The sequence below is a fragment of the Cyprinodon variegatus genome, unplaced genomic scaffold (genome assembly GCF_000732505.1).
Source record: "Cyprinodon variegatus isolate N-32 unplaced genomic scaffold, C_variegatus-1.0 Scaffold278, whole genome shotgun sequence".
NCBI lineage: Eukaryota > Metazoa > Chordata > Actinopteri > Cyprinodontiformes > Cyprinodontidae > Cyprinodon > Cyprinodon variegatus.
Genome location: NW_015150731.1, coordinates 683,135 through 695,203, shown reverse-complemented (window position 1 = coordinate 695,203; position 12,069 = coordinate 683,135). Strand labels below are relative to the sequence as shown.

At 37.6% G+C, this 12,069-nt stretch overlaps 1 protein-coding gene across 1 annotated transcript in view; it reads right to left on the bottom strand.

Annotated features, from left to right (window-relative positions):
- Positions 1-6,964, bottom strand: part of dnhd1 (dynein heavy chain domain 1) — a 30,429-nt gene extending 23,465 nt beyond the window's left edge. The window contains exons 1-10 of the mRNA XM_015383214.1: positions 6,395-6,964; positions 6,094-6,264; positions 5,787-5,990; positions 5,274-5,430; positions 4,912-5,163; positions 3,458-3,601; positions 3,074-3,179; positions 2,710-2,903; positions 2,346-2,589; positions 1,923-2,080 (exon numbers count right to left, since the gene is read on the bottom strand). Coding sequence (XP_015238700.1) covers positions 1,923-2,080; positions 2,346-2,589; positions 2,710-2,903; positions 3,074-3,179; positions 3,458-3,601; positions 4,912-5,163; positions 5,274-5,430; positions 5,787-5,990; positions 6,094-6,264; positions 6,395-6,918 — 2,154 coding nt within the window. The 5' untranslated portion in view covers positions 6,919-6,964. The remainder of the gene's footprint in view (positions 1-1,922; positions 2,081-2,345; positions 2,590-2,709; positions 2,904-3,073; positions 3,180-3,457; positions 3,602-4,911; positions 5,164-5,273; positions 5,431-5,786; positions 5,991-6,093; positions 6,265-6,394) is intronic.
- Between the last annotated feature and the right edge of the window lie 5,105 nt (positions 6,965-12,069).

Sequence of the window (12,069 nt, the reverse complement as noted above, 5' to 3'; positions counted from 1 at the left end):
TGCATTGATACATGACTGGTGTTATTTAACTCAAGGAGAATCAAGCCCCGTTTTTTCTGTTTTGTTTTTTACTTTTAGCTTTTATTGTTTAACCCAGTTGACTAAACTATAATATGTTTAGCCTCATACAATAACATAACACACACACAAAAAAAAAAAACAATGAACACAACCTCAAGCAGATGTAATTTACAAGTATTCCTCTTTTTTTCACATCTAGATTTAAATGCATTTTGGTTTGTTGGTTAAGGAGCATAAAATGCATATGAATTATTTAAGGAAACCCAATGTGTAGCACTTTTCCACCAAAAATGATGTCGCCACAGTCTGACCATTAGACCATTTTGTCACTGAAAATTAGACATTGTAGCTTTAAGATACATTCAGACAGAAGGCAAAACCTTCTGAAACAAATCTGTCAGCATTCCTGGGTTCTCCAGATTCCCAAGATTAAGGGTAACCAATAAAAAATCAGCGCGGTCCGAATAAGAAAATCATCAACCAGTAAAGGTCTGGAGACATTTTTAATTATAATCTGTTACCATAAACAGAATTTAACACTGAAATGAAATTTGTTTTTTATGCATTCATGTTATACTTTTAATTATTAAATAAAAAAATTTAAAAAATGTAACATTTTTCCATTTTAAAATCTAAAGTGTTTTTTGAAGTAGAGAACAACAACCGTTAAGTTTGCTATATAGACAATTTCCTAATTCACATATTTTATAAAACACCTGAACTGACTCTTTAGTTTTTTTCTTTTTTCTGGCTTAATGAGAGCAGTGAGCTTTAGGTTGTCCTGCAAGGCTTTAAACCTGGGTTTGAATGGAGACAAAGCCATTATAAAGCACATATCAAGGTGCTCATTTAGACCCTGGATCCATGTTTATTTTTGATTGTGTTCATAGTGGAGAATCCTGCTTTGCAGCAGCAGGTTGAGCCAAACATACTCAAAATGTGCAGCGAGGTGATCCGGTTTGTCAAATTAAAAATATAGTAACGACAGATCGGTAAGTACAATTTAGAGCATAATTCTTATATAATTTTTAAAAACTAACACTGTTTATTTAAAAGATTGGATGTAGACTATTGGTACTTCAAGGTACCAGGAAGCAGATTTCTTATCTCCATCAGAAACCGCACATATGCTGGATGCTCATGGGGATTTTTTTTAACATGTCATATGAAATAAAGCGTTCATTTCTCCAACGAGTTTAATGATAATATCGCACATGCTCTCCTCGAGCTCCATGGATAAGTCGGAGCGGAATAGCGGAGGCTCTAGGCTTTGCTTTGCAGGAGGTCTGGAGCGCTTTGCTTTGGGGTAGAAAGAAAAAAGGTTAAAAATTTCCAATACAGAGAGATTATTTAGATCTGGTTGCTATGTTTGAATAAGCAGCATATGGCTTTTGTAAATAAGGGAATGGCTTCAAAGAAAAAAAGGAGACTTGTTCTGCCAAAGTTGTCTGGCCTTCAGTGTGAGAACACTGGCAGGAGAGCTCAAGGAGCAGGAAGAAGCTGCCAGCCGTGAACCCCTCTGGAACTAAGGAACCACAACAGGAGATTGGAAGAGTCCACCGGGGGAACAGCGCCATTAGGGAGAGGCTACGACTGGCAGGGGCTAGCTATAGAGGCTAACTGTGGAGGATCAGAGGAGCACAGCGGTGGATCAGATAAGTCAGCCCGCAAGACAGAACACTGACGGTAGGACAGAGGCTACGGCTACCCGGGAGTAAACATTCAGACTAATCAGTTTTGTATCTCTTAACTTACCAGGATTCCAGAAAACATTATGTGCATCTATATATTGTCCTTTTTTAGAACTGTATTGTCATTTGCTGTTACCACCTTTAAACTTTACTACTCTCATATTTTCTCTTTTTTGTGTTTATGCATGATATTTTAAAGGGTTTCCATACCATCAGTGCATATTTTGAAAAGTCATGCACATCTTCTGGTTCTGTTTTAAGTTCGGCAGTCATCCTCTCCATGAGAGATATAAGGCTCTCTGACTCCTTCTTCATCTGGTCAACAAGTTGCTCTTGAAGTTGCTCCTTGATGAGGCTAAGCTGCTGCACTGCTTAAAACAACAGGAAAATGAAGAGTGTTTATCATGAAGCACAAAGCACATCTCTTTAACCATTCTGGCAGTAAGCGACTGCTCATCAGGCTTCAAGTGCATCTTAGTGGGGTAACGCACAAATTGAAAAAAATCTAATACATTAGCTAAACTGTTGATTTGTAAATGTGTCTAATTCCGCAATGTTCTGTTGCTGAGATTGTAGAATGCACAAAAGGGGTTCTTGAAAAGGAAGCTTTTGGTTTACGCTGTATCCACGTACATAGATTTTCCTTTAAATGGGTAGAATCGATGACAATCAGATTACTGGATATACAAGTTGATGGGCACACTGTATGGATCCTTTGAGCCCAGTGGTGCAACTTTTTAATGTGCTCTTCATACACAGATGCAGGCTGCCCCTTCAGGGATTCCAATGAAGCCGGACTCCATTGACTGGCAAACAGATGGCTGTCCTTTAACCATGTATAACTCTTGCACACCTGCTCTATTTCTAACTCTGTAACCTGTCCAAAAGGAACATGACAGAAATATGAGTGATACACATATTTCTAACTCTGGTTTGTGATTCTTTTTATGAATTAATTAAAGATAAGCTCCTTCTGGACATAAAAATAAGCACTTACCTGTATGATTTTGGCTTGCTCAGTCTGAACTTGTTTTGTCACATCAATAGTGTTGATATACCACTCTAACTTTGTTTTGGAAAGAGGATAGTAGCAGCCTTTAATCCTTTCACTTTGCACCATCAAAAAAGGTGGTTCAGAATGCAGCAGCTGGTTCCCAATCAGTATTTTGTTCATTTGAACCGTGTTTGCTCCTGTAGAACAATACACAACTTTTCCTTCTTGCAATAGTAAAAATACAGTAAAAGAATCCAAATTAATTTAGTTGGTCCCAATAATCCAAGTCTACACTGTTCCATGCATGTCAAACCAATTGATATTACTACAGCACAATGGTAATATCAGCAAAAACAGAATATCATACCTGTCACTGTAGACCATTTAATACAACTGAGTTCTGAGGTTAGGTCTGGATCCGAGTTAATAACTTCTTTTCTGATGTCCAGGAAGAATCCTAAACGTTCACACATCTGCAATGGATGAAAATAGTTTGTTACCAAACAATAGTCTGGTCTGCCACTCTGGGTCCCTGAGCAAAGACCCTTAACCCCACACTGCTTCTCAGGCGCCACACAATGGCAGCCAACTGCTCCCCAAGGGGATGGGTTAAATGCAGAGAATTAATTTCGTTAGTCTGTAAAAAGCTGGGGGGGGGGGAAACATTGCATTGAGGGCAGTTTAAAAATAGTCAATTTTATACTAATAATAACTGATTAATTACTCTTAAGTTGCTATGTAAAAGAAATACCTGAACAACATTGTTGCCAGCCCCAAGAAAGAATTCTGTCAGTGTTTTTTGGAATTCACAGATTGGTGGATCAATACTGAGCTGACCATCAGCAGTGAAACACAGTTTAGTGTAGAAGAAACTGCACTGCTGAGATGAAACTCTCTGAAAAAAACAATAATACATTAAACAGCATATTAACTCTACACAAATGAACTTTATTAGACATAGGCAACTTTTATTGATATTTTGTTTTGTACAGCTTTCAGAACATTTCCATTCCTTGAAGTGCAGAAGTGGTCAAATATAAACAGACATGGTGCAAAAAACGCATTTATATGGAGTTTCAGAGTATTAAATATATATAGTGCAAATATGCAGTATATTTGGTTTGGTGTTATCAGTTTGATGCAGAGTCTGTGACATGTTTTAGAGTTTTCTCAACAGTTCAGCAGTCTAACGGCAGTGGGGAAGAAACTGTTGCAGAATTTGCTGGACCTGCATCGAATGCTGCAAAGCCTCTGCCAAGAGGGCAGCATGGAGAACATTTCATGTTGGGCTCTCGACAATTCCACAAATATGTCGCCTATTATAGTTCTGAGTTTCCTTGAAAGAGGAAACTCAGAACAGAAGAAATCAAGAACTGAAACAAACTGACTGTATTTGTGAAATTATCCTGGAACATAACCATGGTTTAAATTTACAAAAATGGTAAAAGATAAGTATTTGAGACATTTTCCAGATTAAAAATATTTCCTATTAGTGCCGGAGAAAAGCATGTCTATAACAGCAGGATGTTGCCCCCACCACGTATCATTGTGGGGAGGAATGGTGGTCCATTCAGAAGAATGTTAGTTTAATCCATAGAAGCAGTTTGCACTTTGGTATTTCTATTTGGGTCTCAGGAAACCAAAACAACGTATTTCTCCCATGCTTGCAGTGCCCAATACATGGTAGAAAACTTTAAACATGTCTTATGGATTGCTTCTTTTCCCTCTGCCATAAATACCAGATTTCTGTAGGGAATTACTACTAATTTATCCGTTTACAGCTTTTCCCACATGAACTGCAAATCTCTGCTACTACCACAACGAGCCTGGCTGCATTTCTAATTAATGCTCATTAACTTTATGGCATTAGTGCGTTTGCAGTTGTGCTATATTTTTTGTTTTCAGATAACAGATCAAACAGTGTTGTGCAGGTTGTTTAAAACCTAAACTATTTGTTTTTTGTATTGACCCTGCCTTTAACTACTCTACAACTAAAATTTAATCAGGGACCTGTCAGTTGTATTCCCTGACATCATAATCAGGTTGTTTCTTCAGTATTGGAAAAAATTATGAACATTATGTATCATCTGCCTTCCACTTTGTAGTTATTAATTATTTTCTTTTGTCTATTACATGTTACCCTTTTAATTTCAGTTAATATGAATGATATCTAACAATCTGCAGGGATTTATTTTCTCTTCATACCTTGAAGCAGTCGAGGAAAGACCTAGCATCTTGATGGACGACGGTAACAAGACTCTGTAAAATCATCTGATGGGTGAGTGCTGCAAAGTTTCCCAGTTTCTTCAAGATGCCTTCAGACTGGGTCAGTTGTTTCTTCAGGTTGCGCTGGCGGTCCAAGAGCAGGTGAATCGGTTCAGAAGATCTATTCAACTTTTTTGCAAGTTCTAGTTGCATAAGAAGCTCCCTGTGATATGTATAGCTGCCGTCTTTCACCTAAAGTGAAGAGATAAGCCTGCTTTTAATTGAAAAGATAAATACCATACTCATTCTGCGTCCAAGATGGCATCTATGTTTGAATGACTGGGATGAGGGATTTATCATACCACATTCAGAAGTCCCACATGGTATTTAGATAACTTCTGTAGAGACAGGAAAAGCTCTTTCCTTTTTGTTTCCAGTATTTCATTGAATTCTTGCAATGAAATGTTTTTAAAATCATCCAAATTCATCCTGCTTATTCCTTGTAGCTCCTCAAGTACTCTGTAGGAATAGAAATATAAAAGTGAAGCCTAAAAGTCCCACTTTTTTTATTTCCTCTTAAGGCTTAAGATTCAAAGCCAGATTTAGTTTTATCACAATTCAAAACTAAATAGGGACAGGACTATCACTAACTTACCCAAATAACAGATGAACAGCAGTTCTGAACTGAGGCACAGCTAAAAGAAGTTGATCCTGGAGATGGTTACACTTTTGCTGAAAACTGATTATGCGTACCATCTTATGCCAGCTGCCGTTCAAATCCACAACAAAGATTAAAAGAAATGCATATGAATATAAAATTGTCTATATTATCCTGAAATTGTTACAAAGACAACTTTACATTTGAAGTACTTTACCTGGAAAAAGCTTTTTGCACTCTGAAGTGTCTGAAAAAATGTATGTCCTGCAAAGCTGTCCACAGAACGTACTCTCTGTGCCACTCTGCAAGAGTGACGGTTCCACCAAAGCCTGTTCTTGTCACGTGGAGTACAAAATCAGAAGAGAAGATGTAATGCTCAGGACCAGCATCTTCAGCAGGGACCACTTGCAGATCATAAGGCCTGTGAACCAAAACCACTTTTTAATCTACATTCATATTTTAATTTCACCTTTAAAACACAAAGGAATGAAGAAAATCCCATTTTGCCAAATTCTCAGTTTTACCTGAAGGCATTCTCATCCACTTCTTTCAGGAAAAATAATTCCTTTATTTTTTCATACTCGGCAAACATCTGAACAACTTCTGTGCCAGTGAGAGCATATTTTAGTTTGGTAGCTTTTTTATATTTCATTTTCCTTTTGCCCTTCTTGCATGCTGTCATATCTACTTCATGACTGAAAAAACAAAGCTTATCAGCATGAGAAACTCCCTTAGGTCTAAAAAAAAACATTGAAAGGTAAAGCTTGACCATGAGATTGTTTTTTTTTGTATTAATGTACATTTTTCACCAACAAACAATATTACCTCTCTGCTTTCAGCTGACGTGCTTTAATGGGGATGTCAGCTTCTAAGAAAGAAGCCATTAGTCGAGGTCCATCGGTCCATTTTGCCTCAGCTATGGCTTTCTTTGAGCCAAATTGACCGATTATATGGGGTAGTTCCAGCAAAGACACGGGTTTATCAGATGGGATGTTTTTGAGAAGAGATGTAGGGCTAAAAAGGTCCTTTGAGTCAAAACATGCTGAGAGACTTGTCTCGGCAAATGGTGGTGGTAAAGCATCCCTTTTCTTGACTTTGGATCTAGACTGTGATCCATCTCTATGAGACATATGAGGAGATCCGCCATGGGATACTTTCTTTGAGGTTCCAGCGAACATGCTCTTGATTTTTTTGTGTACACCATTAGCTGGTTTGAGAGTAAGACAACATACAATGCAATACCACAGTCTCTGACATTTCTGTATGGAATGAAAGATATATAAAGAAATGTTATTGCCATCCTGTAACATGTAGCAGCAAAAATACACAGCATTACAGGAGCAATCCATTACATTAAAACAACTATTGACGAGGTGACCTCTTAAAGTTTATTGGTATAGTACAATTCAGTAAAAAGACAATTCAAAGTGATTTAGGTGAATAAATATTAAAATAAAAGGTATATAAACGCAGAATCAATCAAGTAAAGATAAAAACATGAGCAGGCAGGAAAACAAATAAAACAGTTGGACCACAATGGTGGTCTGGGAGGATGATACACTTACAACAAATCTGTTATGTATTGAGGTGCTGATTCATTCAGTCATTTATAGACTAAATAAAGTATTTTAAAGTCTATTCTCTGAGCTACAGGGAGCCAGTGTAAGGACTTTAAAAACAGGCTGATACTTTCTTAGTTCTAGTGAGAACACGGGTCAGTTACAGCTGACACTGTTACAGTGATCAATTCTACTGAAGTTAAAGGGACACTATGCAACATTTTTCAGTTAATTAATGTGTTCCATAACGTTATGGATGACTAAATGAGTCATTTCAGGTTGAACAAAGGTATTCTCGGCCGCCCTGGTGGTCTGTGGGGGAAATACTGCACTTGCAACTGCAGGAGCACCGACCCGCACCCACAGGCTCAGAAGTCTCGTGAGAGTCAGTCTTGCTTTACGGCGAGAACTGCTACACCCCCCAGTTAAAAGCATGCTCGTTGCTAGCACAGTGGCAATCTTTGTGCAGTTATGCTACGTTCACGCAGCAAAAGCAGCAAAATCGCATCTGCTGCTTCATTTTTGCTGCTTGTACCAGTTAGTTCTGATGCGCGGCTGAAGCAGCTTTGCTGCTCTGGCTGCAAAAGTGTGTCTGAGGCGCGTTGGGCGGAGCTTCACTATCCTTTCTCTGCCTTGTAGCTATATTTGCTGTGATCAGTGGGAATAAAGTAGTTTTAATATGTTTTTAAGTGAGAAAATACACCTGAAAACGTAATCAGTGCAGTCAGTTCATTCAGATTATTATCCTGCCTTCAATATTTTTTCTGTCGGAGCCGCTCAGACCCCCACATACCAGGGATGCGCCGACAGTATGGATCCCTTCATCAGCAGCGGTTCACCGCGGCAGCTGGTAGGTGTTTTTCATCTAAATAATCCAAACTGCATATTCTGCCGGCAGATTTCTGCATTTTAAGTTAATTTAGGCGTCAATAAACTGTTTAAGAGCAGTGATCATCAGCGCTGTGTCTCTCTCCCTGCGTTAAACGCACCCGACGCGCTGCTGCAGCCGCTCAGACGTGCTGCGCCTGCAGCTCAAAACGCGCCGCGGGACCTTTGCATGTAAACTCGCTGCTTCTGTCGCGCCAGCTACATCCAGTGTGAACGCAGCGTTAGTCATTCACTGCTAAGCTCAAAACAACCGCGCCTGGCTTGACGGAGAAACCAGGAGAACAGCTGAGCATATTTACGACAGTGCACTTTTACTTTCGCCCTCTGGAGGGAGCCTCACTGGAAAATCAACACCGGTTGCATAGTGTACCTTTAAATGCATGAATGATTTTTTTCTTGATCCTGCCTGGATATTATTCCTTCAATCCTGGAAATGTACATCACTTGACAGGATGTGAAAATGCCACTGAAGCTTTCAAGTGTTTTTTTTTTTTATTATATATATATAATTTAAGTAAGATATCAATAATCTAAGTTTTTATATATATATATATATATATGTCCAAAGCTCCTTTGTGTGATATCTAATTTTTTTCATCCTGTTAAGTGCTTAAAATGCGTACTTCTAAAATGTACTATACAAATACACTTGCCTTATTATTTCTACATGGAAGACCTTGAGTTAATAATTAAGAACTTATGCTGAACAATACACTCAGCTTATTCAGGCAGGTCATGTTTTTGTCTGAAACGGATAGCGTTAGATATGTCAATACTTGTTTTGGTAAAAAAATAATAAATAAATAAATAAAATACTGGTGACTCCGTCATTTCTCTTTTGGTTTTCAAACACTGACTTACAACAAGTAACAAATAAGTTCCGTCCAATAAAGAAATCTTTGTCAGTCACTTACCATACTTACCTTACCCTGCTTACTGGGTAAAAAAAAAAACACCATAATATGAACAAGCACTCATCCTACGACGGAGTATTAGGGCCAGGCTAGAGATTTTATTTTTTTATTTTGAGAATAAAGTCATAACATTGTGAGAATAAAGTTGTTATATTACGAGAATAAAGTGATAACATTACAAGAATAAAGTTTATATACACACTACTGAAAAGCTTTCATATACTAAAAAGCTTTCATACATACTACTGAAAAGCTTTCATATACACTACTAGAAAGCTTTGATATACCCCTCATAACTCTGGCAAATAAGGAGCAAACGCAACCTAAATCACAGGATTTTCAGGTAAATGAATTTGTTCCCATGTTATGGAGAGGGAACTGATTATTTCAGGCAGCTAAAATATATGGTTCCCTTCCTTTAATTTAGGCAAATAATGATCAAATACCACCAAATCCAGAGGGTTTGTTGTTGATGAGGAGAGGAAAAAGCACAGTTAAAGACTTGCAGCTAAATTAATTTCTTCCCATGTTATGGAGGGGGAACAGAATATTTCAGGCAGCTAAAATATCCATTCTCTCCTCTCCAGAAGACCTGGTTCTTTTTTATTTTATTGAAATGATCAGAAGCGCCTGGAGAATGATCAGGTGCGCATCTTGTGGCTGCAATACGCGCTCCCGACACAGGGGGGGACAGATTTTCAAAGGGGAACAGAATTTCGCACAACACTGTATATGAAAGGTTTTTACCGTAGAAGTGTATATGAAAGGTAAAGCTTTTCACCAGTTTATATGAACAGTTCTCACTTCTTTGTATGATAGTTTTTGAGTAGGTTATATAAGAGGTAAATGTTTTCACTTGTTTATGTGAGACCTTTTCACTAGTGTTTAAGCACGTTTTTCAGTATATTATATAGAAGAGTTGAATTTAATATGTGTATATGGAAGTTAATTCTTATTTAGGTCCCTAGGGCACCTCATAATACTCCTTCGTACTCATCCGACTCGGTCGGTAAACAACATTCCACCCTTGTTGAATATATAATCCTTGTGCTAATGAAGGTTCCCAGTCATCCAGGTCATAGTCAAAAAATATAATCCTTGCTTACAAACAAAACTATCAGAAAACCATTAAATACACATTTTTAATCTTTAATACGCGCTGGAACAGTAACTTACTGGCTAAAAGCGCCAATAAAATAAACACTTAAGAAACTTTCTTACCTGCTCCGGAGAAGTTTTGAGGGAATGCGCTGCACAGCTCGTTGCCACGGTAACGCGCAGGGAAACCCGTTGTCAAGGTTTAACAGCACAAGGGGTCACAATCATCACAATAAGCGACATTAAAATCTTAAACGTGACGCAGTACATCGCGCTCTTTTGGTGATTTTCCTGAACTTGAAATAAGTTATTCATTATCTTAAGTAGTATTCTTACATTTTTTGTAAGTAAGGGTTTAAAGAACTCTTCCAGTGTTGTGTAGTAACTTATGAGTTAGATAATAATTAACCAAACCATCCTTTATTTGTATTCTAAAGCTTTAAGAATAAGTGTTATACATTTATAGATCATAAAATGTTTTTTTTATGTTTTTCCTAATAAATTATTTGGAAATGCACAAAGGAAATGTTTCTTTTTATAGATGCAATGTTCTTTAAAAAAAAAAAAAATTATATATATATATATATATATATATATATATACACACACTTTTTATTAAAAAATATATAAGGAAAGCCCTGATTTTTCTGTTATTATAGACATTATTACTTACTGATGATATTTTGGTTTAAAAAAAAACATATAATGAGGAACAATTAAGACTATAGAGAAAATGAGGTCATCATTTTTCACAAAAACCATGTCTTTGTTTTCTGGATTTGTAGACCTGAATCTATGATGAAATGCTGCTAAATGCTTAAGCTATGTAGATTTATCCTCAGTAGAAGTCTGCTGGAGGTTTTTCACACCCACCACATGCTTGCTCAGCAAGTGGGGTTGTTGCAGAGTCAAAGACATGATGACAGCAGCACGGCATATAACATTTGTCAATTGAAATTATAAAGTCAATCTGACTTAATTTGCTGTATTATTAACAGGATCAATTTGGAAAGCCTGCTGTTAAGATTGTAATATGTTGGATTAATTTTAACTGTTAAGTAAAGTAACATGTCTTCAGTGGGATAGAAGAAACATACTCATCAAGAAATCCAGTATAACCAAGTCTATGAAGTCCACCAGTCTGGTGCCTTTGTCATATGGAGGAGTCTTCTTCACAGTTGCACAGTAATCAGGATCCGTCTCCCATCTGAAACAAAGTTTCATAAATATTCACTTTCTGACTTCAATCCCAATAGCTATGGCTACAGTTAGATTTTTATCGAAATTCTTATCTTTAAAAAGATTGTGGATTATCTTAATGTAGCACACTAAATTACAAATAATCTCTTAGATGGACTTCTTTGTGTCTAGTTACCGTGCCAGCTTGCTGCGGCTGTATGACCGTCTCCATGGGGACCTCCAGCTTCTGCGTTTGGCTAGGGAGAGATCTGGAAGCATCACAGCCATCGAGGCCTCCAGGTACTGGGGGTTTCCACACACAGCATGCTCTGTGGAGCAGTAGTAGGAACACTGGCCATAGAAGCACACGTTGCCCACTAGGGGGAGAAAGAGGAGCATGACAAGGAGAATACAGGTCAGTAATGAAGAGGAGATAGCAATGTCAAAATAATAATTTTTAAAAAAAGGATTATTCAGAATTTCAAAGGCCTCGCAAGAAAATCCATAGATAATTTAGCAGTATGTACCGGGGGAGTTAAAGAAGGTTTTAGCCAATTTGCGGTCAGTTGTTACATCTTTGATCTCCTTCACCACATCCACCAGCCTCCCGACTGCAAGAGGGATTCTCCTGTAACCTAAGATCCTGCAGGGAGATGAAGGCAGATGAAAAGAAAGACAAGCACAGAAAGAAAAGACATAAAAGGCACAGAAGAAAGGAAAAAAGAAGAAAGATATAAACACACATGTCATCGACTATGATACTTATTATGACAGAAGTGTGGATTTATGGGCTTTGATAAAGTGATAATTTACCTGTCCAGGTGAAAGGCTGCAATTTCTGCATTATGTCTCTCAAAGTCAG